This window comes from Cebidichthys violaceus, unplaced genomic scaffold, assembly GCF_023349555.1.
Source record: "Cebidichthys violaceus isolate CVI_PGR_0920_01 unplaced genomic scaffold, fCebVio1.0.p SCAF_31, whole genome shotgun sequence".
Classification (NCBI taxonomy): domain Eukaryota; kingdom Metazoa; phylum Chordata; class Actinopteri; order Perciformes; family Stichaeidae; genus Cebidichthys; species Cebidichthys violaceus.
The window spans coordinates 1,444,741-1,471,263 of record NW_027176495.1 but is presented as its reverse complement, the minus strand read 5'-3'; the positions used below and the strand labels follow the sequence as shown (position 1 = coordinate 1,471,263).

Here is a 26,523-nt window from a genome sequence, read left to right as displayed (position 1 = left end):
GGACCTTCTGTCCGAGCTGTCGCGTGAGAGATCTATGGAGATCTGATGGAGGAGCGTGCATTTCCACTCGGCTGTCCATCTTAAGCTGTGCGGACGTGCAGAAGGGCTAAGTGTGATCCATGATCATGTGTGCAGGCGTGTACGGCTTGATGCAATCCAGACGCAGCCTGCTGTGCTGCACATTGTTTTGACATGCAACAGACACACGCGTTTCGTGGTTCAACACTTGCTCCGGGGGGGGGGGGGGAACGACGACTTACTTTCTGTCCGTTTCTGGAGTGGACACCTCACTGCTGAAGCCTAATGATTCCTGAGGACAGACAGACGGAGACAGGTGTCAGATCGACTTTTCAGCCAAAGATTGCGTGAAAGTGGACATAGTGTCTCCGCCTACCTGGATCTCAGAACGGAGCTGCAGGGATGTGCTGCTTGGATCTTGTTTCTCCTGAAAAAAATAGAGAGAGAGAGAGAGAGAGAGAGAGAGAGAGAGAGAGAGAGAGAGAGAGAGAGAGAGGATCAAATGTCAGTGTCAAAGGATGATCACTTAATAACGTATGAACTGTGAGCACTGAGAGTTGAGAAGACTAGAAAGAAGGAGAAAAGATCTGCATAAGAAGAAGAAAGGTTAGTTGACAACAGAAACAGTAGATGGCATGTTTAACAACGCCCTCATGTGGGAAGGACACACCTGCATGTCAGTGAAAACGAACACGTGCGCACACACACACACACACACACACACACACACACACACACACACACACACACACACACACACACACACACACACACACACACACACACCACCAACAACCCTCCCATTGAAGGCTCAACAAGTCAAGTCTGGCTTCAGGTAAACCTGCCATACTCGTTCTGATTGTTGGTGAATACCGCCGGGCGGTGGTGTGGTCGAGGGAAGTCTTGGCTTTCCTCGCAGAGCAAGATGTCACAAAAGCACCTACGTAACCGGCGACATTAATTCCACAGTGTGATTACAATGACGCCAGTGGGCACCTCCCCCCGCACAAGACAAACACCTGCTGGGTTTCCTCACAGGTTTGAGAATACAAAATCACACATCGGACTAAATGAAATGGCAGCAGACAGGGGCAAACTGGCTCGTATAGAAAACAGACAACCAGACGACAAAAAGGAATGTCCTGTTCAAAACAACATTTTAAACCTCGGTTCCCTTATAAACTGTTGCTGAGCTTCTCCAGCCCATAATGTCTGTTCAGGCTGTTTCCACTGTTACACAAGGCTGGTGCTTGTATATTTCAAAAGCAGCTGTCCTCACCACAACAAATCCAGATACAGATGTGCCTCACACCAAACGCTTCTGCAGGCAGACGCAGGGGCTGCAGCTTCAATCTCAACCCGGTGCACGGGATCACATGGAGCCAATGAACGGCCTTCAGGGGGTCGGTCAAGTGCAAAGCTTCTTGGTTGTGTTCTTGTGTGCTTTTGAACTCTCATGAGAGAGATTACCCAACTCCCTGTACACACACACACACACACACACACACACACACACACACACACACACACACACACACACACACACACACACACACACACACACACACACACACACACACACGAGCAATGCTGCCAGGCTGCTCTTTAACTGTGGAATATATTAAGCGCCACAGGAACAGATGGGGTCGAACTTTGCTTCAGGGCGGTGACCAGATTTTCAAAAAGTGGACCAGGGATTCAAAAGGCCTGCATCTCTCGCCCTTAGGGGTTTATCATCACGTCAACATTGTTCATTATTAGAGGGAGGATTCTTGCTCGTTGCATAATGACAAACATGTGGCTTTACTCTCAATGTGCCTGTGAGGGTAGCCTCCAAAACTCTCTCAATGCTGAGATACTATAATGAGGCAAAACATTTGTGAAAATAATAATGCAGACATGTGGCCGGCTTGATAATATTAAGCAGACTATGAATGGGAATGAGTTTACAGAGGAGATTAGTCAACAAGATGATTCAGCATAAAGTTATATTTAAGCTTTCATTTATTTTGGGCCATTTTTTTTGAGGAAGCGTCAACGTCGTGATATTTGCTGAAAATCATCCGATCCCAAGGTGAAGCAAAAACACAACCAAAGACAAGTTCCTGTTTCTACTTTCGTTTTCTATTTCTGTACATAATCTGCCTATGTTGCTAAACTGGAAGATCAACACAAGATGTGTAAACCTAGAACTGTCTCCTGAAGGTGTGCTGTTATTTGTCGAGGCTGGAGATCGCTGGACTACGTGCCAATGCTTCCCGTCACATCAGCTTATTGTGAATGTCCTCGTATTGTACATACCAATAGGAGTTTAAATATTAGCCATTCAGCTTGGCAGCAGAGGTGGCATTTCAACTAATTCTCTTACCAGAGGACAAAAGAGTTGACATCAGCCAAAGGTTGTGTCAGTAGAGGCAAGATTGAGGGCAGCAAGCCGCCGCCACAAAGAAAAGACGAATTGAATATGGAGTCATCCAAATGACAGATAGGAAATGAGTTGTTTCTGAGAAATACGCACCATTCTCTATCTCCACACCCAGATGTTAGATTGCAGGATAACGGTCACAGGAGCCTGAATCTACACTTCCTACACTTGGTCTGTCATGCCTCCTAATCAGAGTGAACTTCAGTTTAACCTTCTGTGACTGGGCTTTGAGCAAAGGGGGGGGGGGGGGTACAATCCTTCCACACCCTCAACCTCAAAGCAGGAGTCAGGGAGTGGCTAACAGCTGAAAAGCACTTGAAGTGACATAACCTCCGTTTAAAGCTCTTTAAGAGGCTGCAGCCTGCAGGTCATAAGAGCAGGAGGCCTAAAAGTGCTGAGGTGGCTAAAACCCTCAAAATTAGCCTGAACCCTACACTTATCCCGACAGTAATCAACCGAAGGCAGACCGTCAAGATGTTAGCGAGACAGTCTGGCTGGCCTATCTTCAGCGCTACACGTCCTCCTCAGTCACATTTGCCTTGTTTATCTATTTGTCTGCTACAGTGATCAAGCAGACGGAGACATGGCTCCGGACGTTTCTTTGGAAAGTATATGTCGGGAAAAGCTCTGAAACAATTCCCCCGGGAGAACGCCGAGTCCCATAAGTCAGAGAGCAGGTACCTGTCTGAGGCCATAAAAGCCTCATCTACCAGACCTACAGAGCTCCGTCTCATTGCATTGCAGCACGGGGGACATGTCTTACAGAGGGGAGAGCTTACGTTAGGCAAAGAAACAACACATACGTCCTTTAAACAAGCACAGCTCTGGCAGCCAACTCTGATCAAACAACTGCATGGTGCAGAATAATGTGGGTGTACTGAGAAAAAAACCCCACATAAAGAAGGAACAAGGTGTGTGTGCTCACGTGCAAATGATTTCACAAAAAAGGTAACGGCGGTTTGCTTCTGCCATCAGATCCTCTCTGATGGCTGACGGAGAACTACAGGCACCGTGTTCCTTCTGGTTGTAAAGATTATTTAAAAAAAAACACGCTGTCCGCTCACTGCCTCGTAAACACGCCACACATGGACGCGCAAAAGGAAAATACGTGAGTCAGACACAAAGCCTGACACACGCATGCCACCACGGACGTAAACCTACACGGACACCCAAGCCAAGGAGCGCCTACACACTCTCAACTCGCCTCCACCTCCACAGACAGAGACACAAAGCAGCTCTCTGTTCCTCCTGCTACTCCTCAGCTTCCCTTTACTCCTGGTCTGTGCGTGCCATCTCTGACATGGAAGGAGGGGGTGAGATGGCGAAAAAAGCTGAGGAGAAGATCTGAAAAACAACAACTACATCCCATTCGCCTTTAACTGCAGATTTTGTGAGATGATCAGAACAGAACGTGGAGAGAATGTTTGTGCGAAAGCTTCCCAGGGTTTCTCTCTCGTCGCTAACGAAGAAGCGAAAGAGAACGGTGAAAAAGTTGCCGGCGCAACTGACACAGATTCTGAAAGAGAATATCAAATCGATGCAGTTTTCAGAGGGCATCTGTGTGCGAAAAACTTAGATCTGAGAACGCGCTCCCAGAGGGAGCATGCTATCCTTTACTTGAACTCACCAGCATCAGCTTGAGATACTGCCCTACTTACTGCAAATTGACACCATGCGTGCGAATGTGCGTGTGTTTTTCCCCCAAAGATGGCCACAGGGTTGTTTTGCACAATTCACTGTGTGTGTGTGTGTGTGTGTGTGTGTGTGTGTGTGTGTACATGCAAGTGTGATGCGAATGCAAGACCCTGATTGCTTAAGCATGACTGAATTGAGTTAAAAAAAAAAATAGAGAGAGAAAGCAGTAAGGGAGCGTACGAGGAAGAGCTCCGGCTAATGAGGATCACTATGTGTGCAGACAGACGGGGGATCTAGCGTTTCCATCATTAACCCAGAAACTAAAGTTAAACACTGCTCTGCCACAGCAGCACCAGAGCCCGTTAACGAGAGGGAAAGCATAGAAATACAGATGAGCGTTAGATAGCGGCCCTTTAGTTCAAAACAGGACTGCAAAGCAGCGCCGCAGGCACGAGCTCCCACAGAGGAGTCGCTGCCAGCCTCAGAGGCAAAACCAGCGGATATGCGGCAAACCTAGGGAGCCCAGGTGGCACGGTGGAGGTACGCCAACTGGCAATGGTTGGGTAAATCTGGGTGGGCGAGAATTTGGTTCCTAGGTAGAGGGACGGGCACCGGCTGGAAAGGCCGGCGCCAGACCAAAAACAAGTTAGCTGTGGGACCAGCGCGGCACAATGAAAGCCTGCGGAACCGGCTCATTCGGAAGATCTCACAGGAAGATCCACACCCACACACACACACACACACACACACACACACACACACACACACACACACACACACACGACTGACCTCAGTATATGCCACCTCTGAGCTGCCGCACACTCGGTGACACCTCTATAGGCTTCCTTTCCATAAGGCTCGAGAGTGCGTGTGTGAGAGTGCGTGTGCGTGTGTGTGTGTGTGTGTGTGTGTGTGTGTGTGTGTGTGTGTGTGTGTGTGTGTGTGTGTGTGCGTGCATACTTGCAGCACAGGCATGCGTGCTTCTACAGTGAGGAGCATTCCTAAGCCAGGATCATCATTTCTTTGCTATTTCAAGACAAATACCAGAGTTATTATAAATTCCGATGACAGCCTCATGATCCCAATGCTGAAATCGTTAGAATGAATTACAAATACACCACTTGCTTTCCACGAGGGTTATGGCAATAACGAAGCTCGGCCAGCGTCGCTTCAAAGTAATCTTACAGCAACAAAGGCGGCTGTTGAGTCGAGGCGTTTCGAGGCAAAGGCCTGAAGGTAGAAAGGACAAATAAGCGGCAGAATTTGCGACAGTTTGTCTTTCTTCCGTGCTGTAGTTTTAACCCGGCTGAACTGACCCAGTTTGACGACTGAACTTCACACAAGGCCTCATGGCAAAACAAAACAAGTCCGTATGTAAGTCCTGACCCCCATCTGTCAAGCTACTCAGCTAGAAAACCATTACAGAGAGATCCTGAGGCAAGCAGATCAATCTGACACCAGCTGAGGCGTTTTCGTGTCAAAAGTGTTAAAATTAAAAAGGTCAACAGTGAGACCAGTGAGGATTTTAAAACCAAAGCATCAAAAGGGTTTAATCTTCAAGGCCTGCCTGTTTACCCACAACTTTATAACTACTCTCAAGGATATTACCACAGACAGTGTTGCAATTTCTCATTATGGTTTAGGGCATGTAGAAATGTGTTAAAAACGTTTGCCCCTCAACCACAAATTTCAAAATGCTCCATCTTGATTTATACTTGATGTGCGTCATCTGTTCCCACGCTGTGGTTTGAGAGATACGCCAACATCACGTTTGATGTTTTCTGCCGTCGGCTTTTCACGGTGATCTACTTGAGCGACTAGACACTAGTGCACTACTTTAACTTCTATGTCTTTATCTATGATTTATTTATTGATCAAATTATTGACCCGCATGTCCTGATTTTTTTTAGATACTATTTTTTTGACATCCCAAACCCGTCCTTAAAAGACCAACAGCGCATCTTGAAACATAAGCACTCCTACGAAACTCTAAATGTAAATTATCTTCCGTTTGTGGTTTTGGTCAAATATTGCTGCTATAACAAATGCAAAGCGATATAAAAATAACAATAAGCAGGCTCTAGATGTCGTTCAAATCTGTACTTTCGCTCTGATTTTTCACTTGAAGCAACAAATCCTGTTCCGCCAGTGAGCCTTCACCAACTCATCATGCCAGCGAAACTCTCATTGTCTACAGGAGCACCGGGGAAACTGCGCATGGTAGCGCTAATCCATAGGTCACATACCCACAGGGGGATGTTTGTTCAACCCCTTGTGTCCCTGCTACTCAAAAAACTAACATGAAGATGCCGTGAAACAATCCAGCAGGAACCAGGCCGGAAGTGGGCACGTCGATAGTGATCTGTGAGAGAGCCTCTCTCACCAGCTCCTAACAGTGCTTCACCACAACAGACAGCCACCACTTTGTTAATTCAGGGGCCCCTCAAGAGCTGGCAGACACACATTGTGCAAGTGAAAACAAATGTTGAGCTCCACACATTTTTTTTGTAAAAATGTTAAGTGTTGCAAGAACATTTCTCCAGAATGACGCAAAAAAAAAAAAAAAAGAAAAGAAACCAAAGGGTTTCTATTAAAAAAAGATAACTACAATTGTTGGGCCTAAGACTGAACTTGAAAAGGTTTTGGAAAACAGAAACAGTCAATAAGAGGGCTTCTTCTTTCACTGTGTTGTCACCGTGCTGACCACAGTCCAACTGTAGACACCGGGGCTTTCTTTTGGGAATTTTCTAAAAAGCAAATTGCCAAATATGTTTTCACCAGACAAAAGTTAACGTATGGAGATTTTGAATTGGACATGCATCATATTTTAAGCTTATAGGCTTCACTCTTATGGCACCAGGCTTGCCCTTGCCTAGCGGTAAAAGTTTGTCTGATCTTTGCCCCATACTTTGGAGTAACTTGGTCGCAAAAAAAGTTCCTTTGGAAGAGACGCGAGATGATTAGAGGTCCCCCGTCAAAAAATAGAAAAGAACTGACCTATTCATTTGGAGTGGAAAAAGAAGAAAGACAATGACTGCAGAGGGCGTGGGACATGATTGAGTCACCCATCATCCTGTACCCTTTCCTAGTGGCAAGTCCTTCCCCAAAGGGCAAGTCCCTGAGGACTGCAACTTGCTAAATGTCTCCCCATTAGCGTGGCCGTTGGACATTGCGACCTTCTTTGACTGTCTGCTGTTGGTCCTCAGGGAGGCGGCTGTATTGTTTGCTTGCAGCCACTGATTTCTGGACGTACTTCACAAGGAACGAGAGTTATTTGCTACTCTCTTTCTGACTGTGTCCCTTCATCGTGGTCTCTGGTGCTCTGCTTTTCTTTCGTATCCATCTCCTCTTGTGTAATACTTTCACAATGTGTTTTACTTTCTTTTTTTTTAATTCTAGTTTCACAGGTACTGCGCCACAGCCTCTCAGTCTGTGAAGCTATCTAGCCCAGTGGAAAAATATCGCCCGAGAGGAAGTAGTTTTGCTCAACCTACTCTTACCCTCGGTGAAGAAACGGCTGCTCTAGACTTGAATATTCCCCAAACCTAATTTTAGAAAAGGATTGCACTGAAATGCAAGGCAAAAGTTCAATCCATACAGCGTAGGTTCACACTGCGCTTTTGAGAACTCTCAGAAAGGTGTTGTCTGACCTATATTCCTTCCTTCACGGTTTTTCTTTTTCTCCCCTTCTCCTATATTTCGGTGCCAAACATCGCAGAGTGGCGGGACAGCTGCAGGCTCCATTCTCCACTCCTTCTCTTCATTCCCCTCATCCTCCTCCCTTCGTCTTCCTCTGTTCACATCCTTATCCTCCTCCTGTCTTGGGCTTCAGGCTCAGGGCCCAGTCAGCTCTTTTACTCTCTTCTTACACCCGGGCTGCAGAATCTGCCTTGATTGCTTCCTCTTCACCTGTTTTATATCGTCAGGATGAAACCTTCCCAAACTCTAAAATGTCCAGAGGTAATCCATATGAATGTAAACTCATACGAAGGCCACACAGAGAGAAAACTTAAACCTACGATCAAACCAAAAACATGTATCTGTGCACAGCTATGATTTTTTTATGCTTTCCAATCCCTCTCATGAAAGCTGTGAGAACAGGATGTCTACCTGCAGTCATTAAAAGGAAGCGCACATTAAATCAGCTATCCATCTGGGCCATGCTTAACCAAACCAAAACCGCACGGCTGCCTTCGAACAGAAGAGGCCTCCTATTGAACTGGAAAAACTAGTAATTTTATATCAGCGACAATGTTGACAGGGGTTAAAATAAGAATAACTGAGGAAACATGAGCAAAATCCGTGGATGGAGAACAGAATCATTATTTTGTCAGACAGTATTTTTATATTTGTGATACTGAACTTCCTCATTTGAATTACGTTACGAGCAGCTAGCTTAAGCAGCTAGCTTAAGCAGAAAAAAAAAAAAGTGTCTACTTTTTGTATACATTTGTTTTAGAAACGAGAACAAATTACATTTTTTCTAAGGGTTCGTACCAATTCAATTCCCCGTGAATAAATCACAGAGCCATTATGAAGTTAGCATAATGCTCAACACTTGTTTTTGTGGACCTACATGAGAGTGTGTTGACCAGAGCTACATCCTCTGTGGCAGCACCAGCAACATTCCTTCACACATTTGAGTGCAGCTTGGCAACCAGAGGGGTGCCCCACTACCCTACATCCCTGTGAAAAAGGACCCCCAGAACACAAATGCATTCACATCCAGAAAAGGCATACTGCCTTTGGGGAAAGTCTTAAACTTTAGCACACATCCATGTTTGTTCCGCTGCTGTTGTTCCTTGCTAGGTTGTTGGCTAAGACTGTGGAAATGTCACTGTGTAAAGCTGTGAGACTAGTCTTAAAGGGGGATTGTTAGGGTCCTATATTAAAGGAAAATGGTCATTTATCAAAAGCATTTTGGAAGCATGCAAATGCTTTGTCTGACCACTGTTTCTGCTCAAACCATGAGTTACGCAAGTCTTCTTTTTTTCCCTTTTTACTTGTGTGTGCGAGTGGGTTTGCACTTACCATGTCAACCTCTTGGGAGACTCGTCTTTTGCGTAGCTCCTCCATGCGGTCGTTGACGTCACTGAAGCAGGTGTTGTAGTACTCGGAGTACTCCTGGGCTAGGTCATCTATGTTGCCCAGAGAACCATCCTGGAGAGAGGAAGAGAGGACATGGTTTAGCCAGGAAAACTACGACATCCCGAGAAAGGAAAGCCGATAATGTCATTCTACGGGGAAGGAAAGTCTTTGCAAATGTATACAATTTGTTATTCAATAAATCACTTCAAAACTTTACGCAAAAAACAAACAAAAGAAAAACAGTAAGTGCAATGATTCACTCAGCTTTAACAATCTACCAGTGCTTCAGGAAAGAAAACAAGGCAAACCAAGCCCCCCCCCCCCCCACCCCCCCCCCCCCCCCCCCCCCACCCTCCATCCTCTCCATTTACTGCACAGCTTCATAAAACCACTGTCACATACACTTACAATTAGTGGCATATAAAAGGTTCCTACAGGCACGCATCTGGGTACAAGTGGCACGGCTTTAGGGAAACACATGTACAGAGAGGTATGTGTTGTCTCTACACACACACACACACACACACACACAATCCAAAACAGAATAATCTAAATATACCACTCAATAAAAAGGTCTGTATATTTTCAGCAGTTGATTCTTCCCATTGAGTGTCTTTTACCAGCCATGGTTTGATCCGGGGTTTTGTCTTTATCGAGGCTCAAATCAAGGATGCCCTTTACCTCCTCAGACGTTCACCCGACTACAAACCAAACACACGCTTCCGGTTAGCTGTAGTTTAGGTCAGCACAGTTCCTGTCTTTGTGTGGAAGATATGTGTTTAGGATTGAGGGAGGAAGCTGTGCTCCAAACAGTAAAAGACCTTAAACAACTAAATAACCTTTGGATATAATGTTGAAGACTGGCCTCCGGGTTACTTTTGGAAACATGAATACTGAACTGAACCGTGAAGCAAGATCAAGAAGTTAGCTGGGGTCAGTCCTTGTGTATGGTTTGGCGTAAAAAAACCAACTCAATCTGGGTTGTACTCAATGCAGTTCTCCAGCTAACTAGTCGCGCTCCATCGGACCAGAAAAGAGTCTGAAAAATGTATTTTATCCTTTAATCAAGCCCTTAAGAAGAGCCACCTCTTCTGCAGACCGACGCTCATCTCTTGCTTTGGTGAAAATGTAGGCAATTCTGGCAGTGATGGCAAACTGTTAAATATTCATCAGTGTTGATCTAATCTGTGCCAGGCAGACAGCTAGCATTGAGTCACTGTGCAGGGTCCGAACAGTCTCTCTCAGTCTCTGTCTTTCTCAACCGGACTCCCTATCTGGGTGCCAGGCCACAAATGAATGGATCCCTGTGAGTGTGAGTGCCACAAACACACACACGTGGGCACAAGGCCCCTGTGAACACACATTAGCATTCACATGCATGCAGGCAGGAGATTTCAAAAACATTGGACCAAAACAAACTGAGGCAAAGCAATCATATACAACACAGCTCAGTGGACTAAGTTATGTGAGGGAACACAATATCACTAACAAACACACATGCTCTGTCTCAAAGTGCAGCTTGGCCGGCTGTGATCCATCCTCCCAGTCTCGTTGCTTGAGAAATTCTGTTTCTGGCCCGGACATATGGTCCGAGATGACTGAGATTCCCAGCGGGAGCGCTTTCATGAGCAGACACATGCTTTTCCCCAGCATTCCTCGCAAAGATTGAAAGCACGCTCTCATTACAGAACTCCAAGATGTTTTAATCACCAGACACGCGTCACAAAATAGCGCTGATCTATTCGCCACATCCGGGAGATAAGAACAAACCGTGAAACCTCAGATTACGCCAGCTGTTGATTGAGAGAGGGCTTCTGCAGTTGGTGTTAAAGAATAGCTAGAATTGATTAATCAAGCGTTTGCCATTTTTCTGGTCCCGCTCCGTCAGGACCGTTAACTAAAACTGCACATGCTAGCTGTTCTTAGATTGATGCGAGTCTCTGGCTGTATGCATCCACGTGTGTGCAAACATCCCCGTGTGTGCGTGGATAACTGAAATTCCTCCAACTCTCTAGTGGTATGAGCTCACGGGGGTCCGACACAGCTGACCCTCACCCCCACCGTGTAAAGTGATACCGCATATGCTCAGTTATGTACATATCCACTCTGAAGCAGCACGTGAGTGAAAGTGTAGAGAGTGAAAAAATTCCTTTCGGGGAGAATCGCAGAATCTGAGGGAAACGTAAATCTTCGGATGTTTGATTGAACATTGCGGTGTCAGCAGATGAGCAAGAGTTTAGTCGACATTTTAGAGAGAATCTGTCAACGTGGGAGTGTAGGTGGACGGATCTGACAGTGGTCCACACATCCAGTTTGGAAATGTGGGCAGCGGGGTGGGGGTGGGAGTGGAGGCAGGACAAGGGATGATTTGTGGGATACTGACTAGGGCAGCTGTGGGGTGAGAGGAGAATAAAACATCTGGAGTCTGGGTGGGTTTATAAGAGAGATTCTAAAGGATGAAAACAGCTTACCTAACCTGGAAAGCATGTGGGTCTCTGTGTGTTACCATATGAAGCTAATTAATAACCCTAAAAACAATGCTTACTCTAAAAACATAATTAACACAATTACAGAAACCAATTAACCACAATAATAAACACATCGAGTTTCATGGAGGTATGTTTGAAATGGAGTATAATTCCAACTCAGCTGATGTAACCGCTTCTCCACCCTGGAAGGGAGGGAGGCCAACTCCCAATTTTGACGGGAACAATGGCAACAATAGTCACACAGAAAAAAAACAACACCCAAGCACAAAAGTGTGAGTGAGTTTGAGTGTATTTACAGTAAAGAGTGTGCATGCGTCATTTACTTTTCAAGCCCACTCGAAACAAGATGGCTACTCCCAATGTTAGGTGAAAGTTTTCAGACAAAGCTGTGAACAAACTGTGCTCCATGTCACTTCTGGACCTAATTCAAAAACTCAGCTCACAACAGAGATAAGATTCTGAGAAATGTAGAAGACGTTCACAACAACTGTGACTTAGTGGCTGCCATGTTGTTCAACTATCAAAACACAAATCAGTGGTATTGCACCACGGTGGATAAATATTTCAGCAATGTGTGATATGGTTGCTACTGAGCCATAACCAAGTGATTTACACAATATTCAATACACAATATTGAGGATTGCGTTGGAGGAATGGAGATGATTACCATCCATGCCAGAAATCCAAGATTACAAAATCAAGTTTATCCCTTTTCTCATGGAGAACAAATCAAATATCTTCAGCTTTGGTTTGGAGAATACTGTAAATGTATACTTGCTTACTAAAGGCAGCATGGGAGCACACTTGAGAATGCAAACAGCATTGAGTAGCCTCTGCTAGCTTAATCAATTAGCCGCAGCTTTCTAACTACCGCAGAAGCTCGTCTCCCGGGACTTTCAGTAAGTCCGTACGAAGCGGCATCGGTTTAATAAAGATGCAATGTTGTGCACAGCGTTAAAACTTATACTTCTTATGTTACCACCCTACTGGAATTATAGCTTCCAAAGATGTTACCATTCTGTGGCCTGTATTACACCATTCTCAAAAATGGAAATCATTTTCACCAGTTTATGATGCAACACGTTCATTTCTCGTTTCACAATGTAAATACTTTTAGTTGAGGCACAAGCTGTTCATTCTATTATTCTAAACACACACATTGCCAAGATTGAGCAGTTCCCAGCTGAAAGGACCATTTCTTCACAACATCACATCTGAATGGCACTCAAAGCTCCACTAAAGCAATCTCTTGCAGAGTTATTAAAAAATTCCACAGCCAGCATGCGAGGCACTGATAACTTAGGTCTCCTTGCGTGCTTAGGAGTCACTGCCAAGGCACACAGCCAATCTCGCAAGCAAGCTACGCTCAATTTAGGTTTTTATACATTATGTTAGACGTTGCAAAGTCTCTCAAAGAAAGTGTTTGTTTACTATAAGCAGAGAGAAAGACATGCCGAAGGGCTGAAAGCCATTCGCCCCGGGCCTAACGTGTTTGTTCTGGTCTATCCTTTGGGCTCACATTCCTGACCGGGTTGAATGGTGGCATACATGGTGTTAACCATTGTCACAAGGCTAGCCTGGTGACTGCCCCCTTTTCTCTGGGAAAGAACAATGACAACAGTTTACAGTAGAGCCACGCATCTGATGTCATGGTTTTCCGATACTGTCTCCCTTGTACTTGCCAAGTGAGGACAGGTGAATACAAGAGGGTGCTGCCCATGTTGCATGACCAAACTACAGGAGTTCTGAAAAATGTCAGATGCACTTTAGTGGAGAATTCCACAAAACATAAGAGCCAGTGGTCTAGCCAAGTCTGACTAAAGATGCAGTGTCGTCGATAGGAGCCAACAGGGGAAGAGTGTCGAGGAAGGTGAGGCCAGGGGGGCAAAGCCCACCCACTTTAGCGGGCTTCCTGAGGATATCCAGGCTTGAGCAGATCAGCGCTCTGCCATCCCAACAGAGGAAACCTGCCAGTTCTCTGTGTGACCTCAATAATGACACCCGTCAGGGAGGGGGAGCAAAGGAGGAGTGAGCCGAGTCGGACTGGGCAACAGTAGACACAATTAGGCTATGATGGACTGTGTTAGAACATTATTGGCAAAGATATAAAGTGGCCTAGCTCACCACGGTTTGGCAGAAAAGGACTGGAGCATATGCTGCCACTCCGTATGAAGTGCTATGTGGGAGGAAGAACATAGAAAGCACCTCATCTAACCATTTGTTTTTCGCAGACACAATCAATATCCACGTCTCCAGAGCAGTATCCAATCCTTAGGTCTAGAGACGAAGCACCTTAGTCACTTAGTCAGTGTTTTCCAAATGGACGATCTCCCACCCACACTGCGTGAACCGCCACAAAACTCTCTTCAAACAGAGGAGGATTTCCTGCAGGCAAGTACAAGACTTCCACAAGGCTGAAGACGACCTTTCAAGCAAAAACGGGATGAGAGGTTTCTTTCAGAGGAGCAAAAATGAAATAATGGGATGACTGTCCAGGTTTGTGATCAAATCCTCGAGACTAGGAAGGGGAACAATTAGAAGTTAGCCCTTAGTGAAGGCATGTTCTGCATTGTGACAATCCTCAACGCATTAAAACAAATGTAGCCGCCATTAGGACTCATAGACCATTTGCCAACGGAACAGGAATGGATTATTGCAGAGAAGTCTCCAAACTGAATTTTTTGTTTCCAGTCAGGTGGTTTTAATGTGACTCATTTAACGTTCAATAAAAAATCCTCATGTCTCCAGAACAGGGGTGGGACTAGAGGCAAATCCCCGTTCAGACATCTGTAAATCAGACCACTTAAAACAGCTAGAGCTCCAGCGGCATTCTGTCATAAACTACCTTTGACTCGTAATTAGCTCAAGTGCTATTTACTCAACTTCAACCACAAACTAAATGACTGGCTTACTTTGGTATTCTTATTAAACACATTCCGCAACAGGCGGACTACTGTGTGCGATTAGCCTCAAAGACAAGGCCGCCTAAAAGACATACTAAAGACCCAAGAGCCCTTTGGTTTACACGATGATGAAATTCTGTGGATGAGCTCTTGGCTGCTGGCTGTTTTGATGCTTATCTGCAATGCTACCTGAGTGGTTCTTGAGTTTGGCATGTGTGCTGAAACATATAGTAATCCCCGACAGGCAGGAGTATAATAAGCATGTCGACCCGATCTTTATCAGGATGTATACGACTATCTGTACAAGTAAGTTGTTCTCACGAGAGGGGAGCCAAGACCAAACACATTTGTAGCAGTGAGTTAAAGTTGGGTCAACAGGCTTGGGGCAAACCCAAATTAAAAAAGGCCATTAATTTCCCATATAGGCTTACAAGCAAAACAAAAGCCATTGAAAGTCATAGGGCAACAGTTATATTTAGCAGATCTACTTCACTTTGAGGTAGACGGTTTTCATTGTGCTGAGGATATTCATGTCACAGGGTGCAGGAGCCTGAGCAGCACATTGTTAGGAATAAAGCTCATTATATCGAGGGTAATTTAAGAGACTTGTATTATTGTGACTTTTAACCGTTACTGTATTAATTACGCTGCCATCAACTCAGGAAACTCTTCACCAAAAGACCATTCCAACAGAAAACCATGTATTATCATGACTGTCAACCGGTTGGTTCTAGTAGGACGATCTGACCTGCTGAACTTTTGAAAGTTCAGCAAGTCAGCAGCCAAGAAGACCGATCAGGTTCCACACTTTCACACTTCTAATCTTTCCAGTATAGTTTTGTTGGAAAATAAGATGGCGACAACTATCCAAGCCTTCCCAAGACCGAGGACACAGACACGTAAAGGGATACAGTACGCGGAACGAGGTTCCAGCGAAAGCTGAGGTCAGTGATTTTAAATCAGTAGAGTGTGATATGTCTACTCAGCTATTTAAAATCACCTCCAACCACATTGATGTTAGCAAAGGATGCGTGTATCCATAATTATAAAACTGTGAAACCTAAAAAAATTGAAGTTATTGGATTGACCATAAAATAGTGGAGATTGGTGTGTTTGACACATGTCAAGAACAAAAGAGTTCAAAAAGCGTGTTGCTGTTTTGCATGTGTGTGTCTCTCAGCTCAGGGGAAACCATGAGCGCATAGTCCTGCAGACATTTGCCTCCAGAGCAATAAATCTGGATAAATTGCCTGGCTGGGAGCCAGGTCTCCCACTCAGTGTCAGAGGGCAGGACCGCCTCCTCCACCTATGTGCGCACACACACACACACACACACACACACACACACACACACACACATTTCACATCTTCAGTGTCAGACCAAACCAAATTAACACCTCTGTCTTTAAACAGACTGGAAGTAACTGCAACACATTTGGTCAGCAGATCAATCAGACCCCCATGGCCTGTAAAGTCAAGACTGCTGTGGCAGCCAAACAAAAGAGAGTTGTTACAATATACAGCATCTCCAAAGTGAAGAGCATGTGAGGCACAACCATGCAGTGTATAATGAATCGGATTAATTCACAGTTAATCTGACTCTCTCTGGAGTGAGTTAATGCAGTTTACAAAGAAAACAGAACACTCACAATCTCTTATGATCAAGGGGTCTGAGACACTGTGGGAAATCAAACTTAACTTACCAATTACTCAAATGTTAAATGTTAGAATGTGTCCCGATAGCGAGGTGTGTGTGTGTGTGTGTGTGTGTGTGTGTGTGTGTGTGTGTGTGTGTGTGTGTGTGTGTGTGTGTGTGTGTGTGTGTGTGTGTGTGTGTGTGTGTGTGTGATCTCACAGACCTTGAGGTGAACTTCTGGAAAGCCAAAACATAACTAATAATCAGCGTTCCCAGTTGTATTTTTTGGCACCGTTATCATCCAGTCAACAATAGAGACACCACACATCTCCTCAGCTGGAGGAGCAGCACAATTTGGAGAAAGAGCGCAGCGATGTAAACAATGTAGCGTGGCAGTGCACCGATGCTCCGACCAGCAAACTAAACAAACACACACACACACACACACACACACACACACACACACACACACACACACACACACACACACACACACACACAGCTTCACTGTGCAACATACCATGTTCCTGGTCCGATCCGACCGACTCACGCGTGTGGATACGTCGCTTGCAGCCTGCAACTAAACCGCATGTAGTGCAGGTTGCGTTTGAAACTCGTGCCTTTGATAAGGACGCACGGCTCAGGGCTGTGTTGAAGCGCAATTTGCATGCAGGCAACTAGTTGGCTACACAATCGCTCATTCGAGCAAATCAGTGTCAACTTTGAGGATGAGGGTGAAAACTCCATTATGTCAGTCAATGATGTCAGTCTATGATCGTGTCACCCCCCTCCAAAAAAACAAACTTACCAGCATCCCCATTACGTCCGTCCACAGTTGGGAAAAACTGTCGGACGCAGCAGCGCTCTCTGCCCGGGGCTCATCGGAAGGCGCACCGGCCCCCTGATCACCTTCCATGATGGAAGAATGTGTCGCGTTCAGTCAGCTCAATCTGCTGCAAAGCTTGAATCCAGGCCCCGCGGGCGGTGAACCCGATCACCAGCAACACAAACGAGATGTGGGTGCCAAGGCTGCTCCTACAGAAAGTTGCCCTTGACGCACCGGCGAAATGCTCCGACATTGCTTGGCACGATCCGAAGTTTAGTGCGTGAATGGCGGCCCGACATGTTTGCGAAACTCCCGCAACAACTCGTGCGTCGAATTCAAGTTATGTAATAAACGCACCACAAATAAGGCGGTTCTAGAGTTGTGTTGGACCAGCAGCAGGTCATTCGTCTGAAAAGTTCCTCGCAGGGTGTTCCCTGCTCAGGATCCGTTCCGGGGGCATAAACCAAACCACACAGCGGGGGAGAGATCTCGTCCAAGTGGGCGAGAAGTTTCCGAAAAGTTAATGGAATCCCTTCACGAGTGACAGAAAGCGGCGTGAAGTTGCAGAGCGAGCACGCATAAGCTTATTTCCATTTAAAAAAAAAAAAGATCGAGTGAGCGAACGCCCGGAGCTCACAGTAACTCCTCCGAACACTGCGCCTCCCCCTCTCTCCACCCGCCGAGCCTCTCTCTCTCTCTCTCTCTCTCCCTCAATCACTCCTCCCAACGAAACATTACGGCACAGGAAAAACACTTGTCCCGAGTCAGGAGCACACTCCGGCCAGAAATCAACTCAAACATTAATGTTCTAATAACACACTATTCATTCTGTGACTTATATTTGTTATACTAATCTAATATAATTTGACCAGTTGACACGTTTTGTTTTAACCCTGAACATAATACTGAACATAATACCATTTACTTTTTTTTAAATGGTCACTTTATAGATTTACTGAGGCAGTTTATATTCTAAGACATTTAGAAGAGTACAGTTCATTTAAGGGAGTTGTTTTTTTTTTAACAGCTCAGAAAACTTTTTTTTTTTTTTTATCTCATGCTGACAGGGCTTTCCACCAATACGTCTCTCGAGCAGGCGTTGAATAGGGACTGTGAACAAAGCACATTCTCCACACAATTGTATGAAAACGAACAAAGCATGAGAAAAATGTTTTGTTTTTTTTAGGAGGTGATGCATACTGTGACCTATGCCTCGCATAAATCTGGACGAAATGCTGAACAATAACAAGAAAAAAAACTTGAAACTTTGACTGTAAGACTTTTGAAAGTAGTTCATTTGGTTTAGGATTACCACACACACACACACACACACACACACACACACACACACACATCACAAACAGCAGTTGGTATATAATGTAGCAGCAATGTCCTCTGTGCAGATCTCATTTGAATATGTAAGATAAAAAGAAACACGTTATGTACAAGCATGAAATTGCACAGCTATCCTGTGTGATCAGCCCTTTGTTACGCTCCACCAGGAGGCCACTCTATGGTAATGAAGAAGTCCTGAGACCGTCTCTGATTCCCCCTGTTGTTGTCAAGAGGCATATTTTCTCAGAGCGGCAACAGCTGCCAGATCTTGTGACAGATGCCTGAAGGATGAGAGACTCAGAAGGTAAGACGGAACAGTTTCTCATCACGGCTCCACACTCGGGCTCCCTTCTCCGTGGTTTCAAGCCAATCTAAAATGCTGCTTCACCTGCTGCTTCACCAAGAACAGCCCACCACACCACATGCAATGAAAACATGCATTTTAAGTAACACAACCGAAGGAAAAAGAACACAGCAGAAGAAAAAAAAAACACTCTGCACACATTCTGTTCTGTAACCATGTAAAAGCTGATCAGTTAGTTTCAGATGTGGTGCAAGGAGATATGAGATACATATGATAAGATGTGCCTTTATTAATCCCCAGATGGGACATTCAGGCATTACAGCAACTCAAAGGACAGAGTAAGAACCAATAAATAGTGTAAAAATAAGAATAAATAAAATATGCAACTAGTGTATAGAAACTATACAAAACTATACAAGAGTGAACCAGTAAAGGCATTGGTCTGCACATAATCAATATGTGTACAATTCTACTTAATTAGTATCATAAAGACATTTATGCCAAAAACAAAAAAAATAAATATTTTATTTTATTGAGACTGTAATTAGTCACAGCAGGGTTTTGGACTGACTGTTAGCATCAGCATGCTAACATGCTCAAAATGATAATGCTAACATGTTGAGGGAACGCAGGTATGATAGCATGCATTTCTTAATTAGCACTTAAAACAAAAATACAGCTGAGGCTGATGGGAATGTCCCGAAGTATACTGGCCAAACTTTGACCTGATGATGGTACTAGATGAAAGGTCAGGTGATCAACGTTTGTACAATTCATCCTCTGGGGAACATGAATATCTGTACCAAATATTAGGGCAATCCATCCACTACTTGTCCAGATTATTTCAATAAAATGTCTACATCATAGTGGAGCTATAGAGGAAGAGTCAGCTGATCGCCAAAGTCACTGGGATTCATCCTCTGGGGATCGTGAATGCAAAAAAAAAATGTCATAGCGCTCAACAGCATCCTGCTTACGGTGTAAACACACAGAACACACAAGAGCCGCTTTGTTGGCCAGCAAGTCTACGACCCGGGGGTCTGCACTGCTGACCTCACATCTGTAACCTCCGGTTAACAGCAGCAGCAAGTGGTAGGACTACTAGTGTGTGTGTGTGTGTGTGTGTGTGTGTGTGTGTGTGTCCATACTGCCATTACATCATTGCACAAGTCTTCCCATGTATCTAAAGAATGATGACGTTTTTTTTTTTTTTTTTTGAAGAACGCTGATCCTCCCCCTTTAAGCTAAAAAGGGGTGTTGAAAGTCACCCCACCCTTACCCTCACACACACACACACACACACACACACACACACACACACACACACACACACTCCCACCACAAACACTCTTCCTGCCAAAACCCCCGCTACCCAAATACAAGACAGTGTGACCCCCACCAGGAGCAACTCAAACTGTACTGTTAACCCAGTGCACACTCATCAAACACTGGTACTGGTGTGTGTGTGTGTGTGTGTGTGTGTGTATGTGGAGATGCCAGCTTTCCCCTTCTCTCTTCACACTGGCCACTTATCAAGGTGTCACGTTGCCAGACGAGAGGAAACAAAGCCACTTGCTAATTGTTTCACCATAACGCCAATTTATTAGGCTACATGTTAGAGAGTTGTCTCCTTTGATCGGCTCTTTCGAAAAAAAGATGTGAACATTTGGTGAGGTATGAGCGCAAAATCTGGAGCATGTGAACACGGAGTGGATACGCCTGCAAACAATTCAGAGTCTATAACTGCGTCCTGAAAGTAGGATGTGAGAGCTCTACTTATTTCATGGTTCTCATAGTGTATAGGGGATTCTTTCATGGAGCGATGATGTCATGAATATACATTTTCTGGCGTGGGTGACTTTGAACGTAGCCTTGAAAGCCTCAGGACTTGGACTACACCCTGATGGATGTCAAGTATGGAAGTTATTTTTGACAATTTCACCGCCTTTCATCCACCCTCTTTCATCTCTTCCCCTCCTATCTATTATTAATAGTTTCATTGTCTTATCAAGCGTTGCTCTTCTCTGGTGCTCTGATCCTGCGTGGTTCCTGTAGGATGGGAGGAAAACAGCACCGTCATCAGGTTTGGGTCAACCTCTGGAGTAGACGTGAGACAGGGAGCATTTCTTTTTAATGCAAAAAGCCATTTAATATGTGAGGTCATGATGTGTGGGACTTTTTGGTCAATATAAATCAGATAAAAACAAGTCGGGAGTCAGGGCTTAGATGGGATTTCCAGCATTGGCAATGACTGCATGTACAGCACTGTGTCGTAATGGGAAGAAACAATTTAATACAAGTCAGGACAAGGCTAAATCTCAGGCAACAGCACGTGTTTCTTGCAGGTATGGCAACAGACATGAAGGCATTGCGGGGCTCTTCCATCTATAAAGAATCAACTAATCTCCCACTGAGTCCATTCATCACCACTCAAACACTCCCACAGGCTGAATAATGTTAAAAAACTTCCGTTGGGACGGTAGATTTCCTTTTAAACGAACTCGCCCTGGATTACAGTTTATCACGGTGTTTCGTTTTATGACTCTGCAAGATTATCACAAAAGCAAGCAGCGTGTCTGAACACACTCAGAGGGGCATCGTTGCAAGGAGAGAGCAGAGAGAACGGAAAGAGAGCAGAGAGAAGATAAAGGTCGGGGAGGAGTTGGAGAGCACCGAAGATTACGGTGGAATCTGTCAGGCTGGTCACATGAAAGTAATCAAGTATCAGACTGATTAAGGCTGTATCTTAATGTAGGGAAACAATAGTAAAACACATCTAGGTGTTAGGACTACAAGGAAGGAGGAAAGACAGAGTAGAAAAGGCGCTCCTGAGACTAAGGAGAGAAAGGAGACGGTGTTGAGGCAAAGCGGTGGCCGGACCTCCCCTGATAGTGAGAGTGACCCTTCCCTGGAGGTCAGTGACTCTTGGGCCTTCAGAAATAGCCCCTGGGGGAGTCACGGGCCGTGCTGCCAGGCGTGATTAACAACTTGGTGGACGGACATCAAGGGCACCACCAACGCACTTAAGGAATGCTACACACGACCACACAACGCCGACGCGTACATGAATAGAATAGCTGAGCTTCAGAGCATGCATCCTCTACATTGTGAAGGATACAAAGTATAGTTTGGAAATGAATGCGCTTATTCTTTATACGCAGATTCATGCTTAAAGGCTGGTATGCATCCTGTCCTGTTCCAGTAGATTATATGATTTTTTTAATTTTTATAATCGTTTCATGAGAATAACATAAAGGTTACTATAAACTCCTTACATTGAAGCAACAAGGGTGTAGCCGCCTCTCTTTTGGCTCTGATTACCATTTCTTTATCTACCTCTGGTCTTTGTCTCACCCCGTTTCTATACATCTTCCTCTCCTTTTTCTTTTTTTTTTTAATCACCTGTACAGGTGTATACCCCGAGCTTAATTGGATCGAATGCCTTGAACCCTTATCTCTTAGTCCTCAGTGTTGCCTTCTCTAAGTGATTAATTGGGATCAAGATTTTCAAATCATTAATTCCTCTTAGTCGATGGGTCAAAGGCCCGACTGTCCCCAGGCCCCAATCTGGTTGAGAGCGTTTGCTACTCTTATTTACACGTGTGTGCATACACCGTATATATATATGTGTGTGTTTATGTGTATTCCAATGCGCAAGAGGATGTGCATGTGTGACGAGTAGGCGGCCAGGCTACAGCCCCACTGTGCTTCACGCGCCGCTGAGCCTTGTGTGGGAGTTATCACACAAACCCAATTAGCATGACAACTAATTACTGTTGCCTCGGTCCCCTCCCCCAGCTGAGCGACTCATTAAATTAGATCAACACACCGGTCTTTCCACTGAAAACAATGCTTTCAGGGAGTAATAATGAATGCCTGGCGCTTGCTGTTTGTGTGCTTGAGGTATTACTTTTCATAGGGTGGTCAACCATAACACTGGAGTCTTTTGAAAGCTGGGGGGAAACTTTGAATATCAACACAGGATTGACTTCAGGGCTAGAGGGAGAGGGAGAGAGAGAGAGAGAGAGAGAGAGAGAGAGAGAGAGAGAGAGAGAGAGAGAGAGAGAGAGAGAGAGAGAAAGGAAGAGGAAGACAATTGGGAGAGTGTGAGATAAACACAGCGATATGCATGGTGAACAACAAAAACCTGCTGACTCCACTGTAACTCACACAAAAACATTTTCACATTCTTTGTGTCCCATTTAAGTCAATTTGACTTTTAAGTACTCTTTCTAAATACACTTTCTATAGGCATGCAGTTTACACTAAACTACATCACGCCTCCCACAGTCACAAGCCTTTCCGAGTAGGATTTACCAGCACTAGAGTAATCCATGCTTTTATTAACGCAGTGATAATTGCAGGTCCCTTTCATGTGCTTTGTGTAGAAAACCGCCGACATATAAACAAAGCATATTTCTGCTAAGCCCTGGATCCCCAGATTCTCCATGCAGTGTACGCCTCCGTGGCCATGTGGTTGGTGATTATGTTACACTATTGTGTGTGTGTGTGTGTGTGTGTGTGTGTGTGTGTGTCTGTGAACTGAGATTCCAGGGTGTTTTAATCAGGCGCGACTGAAAGGACAGATGTTGTTTTGGATGTAAGCGAGCTTCCAAAGGTATGAGCGGCGCCGTGTGAGAGAGGCCAGCGTCCTTTAACGGAGCGAACCGTGTGTTTGAGCTCGGTGCATATTTGCCAGCGGGGAATGCGTGTTTGAAAAGAAGATTAAACTGCATTTTTTTTTTTTTTTTAAAATGCTGTTCACACATCGTGCACGGAAATAACAAAACGGGGAATAAAGCGCATGTTTGTTTGTGTGAGTCCACAGGCGCAGACAGTGGAGATGTGTTGGTCTCACTGTGGATGGAGGTCATGAGACCCGGCTGGCAGCTGTGTTGGTGTCAGGGTGGCAGTGCCAGGCTGATGTCCAGTGTGTCATATGTTGGACTGGTCATCGTACAGTGGCAGAGCACTTCCACAGTAGAGACAGAGCCTGCGAGTGGACAGAGAGTCCCACCCAAGAAGACCTGCTACTGTTAATGTACTACTTATGAATATGTGAAAGTACTACGAAAACTCAGCGGTAGCAGTAAAACCTACTGTTAATCCGTATAGATTTCAAAGACACATTTTCTGACTTTTAATTGTCCATTTATTAGTTTAAATTCCATTTTTTATGTTGGAAAAACTGCAACAGTGCTCTAATAAACGAATAGATTCACATTTTTTTCTTGTTTCAATGTATACTGTCCAATGCTTTCATTTAACTGTCAACTTGTTTTACTCATCCTGAGGTCCATAGAGTCAATGCACTTCTACTCCAGTCAAAGGAAGCCAGCGATTCCTCTTTGAATCTCAAACAAACATTCCAGAGATATCGAACCTGTTTAGTCTGTTTCACATTGTTTTGTCACTGGTCTCTTGCTAATCGGGAGCTTTCCCATGGCCGTGTTCTGCTGTTCTTCTTCCACTCTTCATCTCCTCTCAAAGAGTTGTTTGCCCTCTCTCTGTTTTGATCAAGGGGGGCAGTAAAGTGGGACATGGTGGCGCCCCCTGCTGTTGTCAAATATACTCACAAACCACAGCGCTGGACCATCTATTAAATCCTCTCGCACATCCTGTTATGTCAAGTCAGCCGCTCTGCCATATGTTAGCCTCTGAGCTAGATACAGTAAAAAAAAAAAAAAAATAAATAAAAAATGGCCTCCACGTTATTAATGACCATGTGTGCTGCGAACACATAATTATCCCCTGCAGTTTCATCCCAATCTCGGTTTTATAGTCGTCGCTTCAAGTATATAGGACACAGAAACTCAGGCATGCATGCACACTCATAATGCAGACATCGAGCAGCTTTGCATAACTTTACAGTTGCAGCGCTAACAAGACGGTAGCCAGTGGGGCTTGATAAAGATTTTATGGGTCTGTCTCTGCCTAAACACCCTCACCGAAGCCGGGATAACAAATGTTCGTACATTAACGTATTTTGGCAGCGTCAGTGTGTGTTTTTGCACTGGTTGGTTTTGGTGTTTTGGAATAGGGACTATTGGACTCAAAAGCTCAAGAGTGTGATTTGTTCGGCGGTCACCTTGACCAGTGGAAAGTAGCAAACGGACAACATTCAGATCCTACAGACGCAGAGGAAGACAGAGAGTCTCTTGTGGAGTGCGGTGTGAGAGGAATTCCAGTTCTGGAGATGCCACACTGTCCCTGGCACACGTTCATCGACAGACACGGATAAACAGCAGCCGCACAGAATAACAAACTACATGCAAACTGAAAATATATCTGAAAATTACACATTTATAATCTTTTAATTCAAAAAAATAAATAAAAATCCAAGCAGTGAGCCGTGTTTTATGAGCATTCACAGCGTCACGTTTCCCTGTAGATTTACATCGCATCGCTCGCAGCACAGGCTGCAGACACGGCTGACATTTGGTTATGTATTGGATGTTATATAAAAGACGCGCTCCTCGGCCAGCCCCGGGCCGCTGTGTGCTACGGCCTTCTGTAATTACTGTCAGTGTGCGCGTGGCCGTCATATATCTCACACACAATTTGCGAACACGTGATCTGTCACACGTACTCGGCCATTGGCACATTAGAGGCAAATAAACGGCCATGTTAAAAGACACATGCAGAAACATCTTCTGACTCACAGCAGGGGATTCATATCAAAAGCTCATCTTCAACACAAACAACACTGACATGTCATTCCTCTGAAGTCTCTGCCTGCGCTGTTAGGACTAGCAGCAGACTGTTGGGGGATACTGGAGAGTACTGGGTCAGTACCAGAGATAAATAGTTGCCCCATACTATAATTCAATTTCAAGAGCAAGAAAGAGAATATTGACCGGACTTGAACCTCTCCAGGAACAAACTAAGTTGCTCGCAACCTAACAAATTGCTCTCATCACATTAAAGTTCAGCCAAACCGATTCATTCCGACGGTGAAACACTCTTTGTCTCAGTCTATTTCATTGGCGCAGGGCCTATCTGGCCTCTGGAATCCATTTTCAGATATCCTGCTGACGAAAGACTATAAACAAGTGGGAAAGGAAATCCTTCTTTTAAACAATTGGTTATTCATTTACATCTCGTCCCTCGACTACAAATGAAACAAATAATCGTGAGTCCTTTGAGTTAACTCAGGAGTCAGCAGAGGCACGTTGCACGTGTTTTAGAATGTGGCGTTAATGCGTCGCTGTACTCCATGTACCTCAGACTAAACTGTTGACTCGCGCTGTGTAACTGGCTCTGGACTCCGGATTTAACTGCGGTTCTGACAGTGTGTGGCTTGGACAGAGCACATTATACAAGACCTCCCTAGTGACATCATTAGCCGGTCTGGTCCAGAGTCTAACCCTTGACCACAGCACCTCCAGCCCCCTCTCACACTTTCTTCCCACTCACTTATTACTTTTACATCCTCTTCACTCTGCCCGCATTGAGGTTAACTACTTTGTCAGTTTTAGTGATCGGTGTCTCATCTAAAGAGATCAGGGTCACTTTAAGATTTCATTTTCGATGTTGACCAACAATATCTTCCACGAAAACCAGCTTCAAGCATATATTAGGTTCATATTAAAAACAATGTTTGAGCAACAGAAGTAATGAAAGTCTGTCAACAGCACAGATGACCAACGTGACACCATGCCAGTGTCCCATACCAACAAACTGCTTGTGTGTGTGTGTGTGTGTGTGTGTGTGTGTGTGTGTGCAGCACTGTCTGTCTGTCACGAAAGTCAACCACACAACACACAAACATAGTGCAAGCTCAGCTCAACTACTGTAGCCCTCTACTTTCACAGGAATTTCCCCCCATTTCAGCCCAGAGGATCCTGCTTACACCGGCAAAATA

The 26,523-nt window shown here is 44.9% G+C and overlaps 1 protein-coding gene across 6 annotated transcripts in view; it reads right to left on the bottom strand.

Moving 5' to 3' along the window:
• sash1a (SAM and SH3 domain containing 1a) overlaps positions 1–26,523 on the bottom strand; it is a 145,452-nt gene that overhangs the window by 27,331 nt on the left and 91,598 nt on the right. For 4 of the 6 annotated variants that reach the window (XM_068724613.1, XM_068724617.1, XM_068724614.1 and 1 more), the window contains exons 2-4: positions 9,110–9,238; positions 395–445; positions 261–310 (exon numbers count right to left, since the gene is read on the bottom strand). In XM_068724613.1, the coding sequence (XP_068580714.1) occupies positions 261–310; positions 395–445; positions 9,110–9,238 (230 nt within the window). Of the gene's footprint in view, positions 1–260; positions 311–394; positions 446–9,109; positions 9,239–17,002; positions 17,655–26,523 lie in introns of those variants that run through there. The other 2 variants (XM_068724616.1, XM_068724620.1) reach the window with 1 other exon arrangement.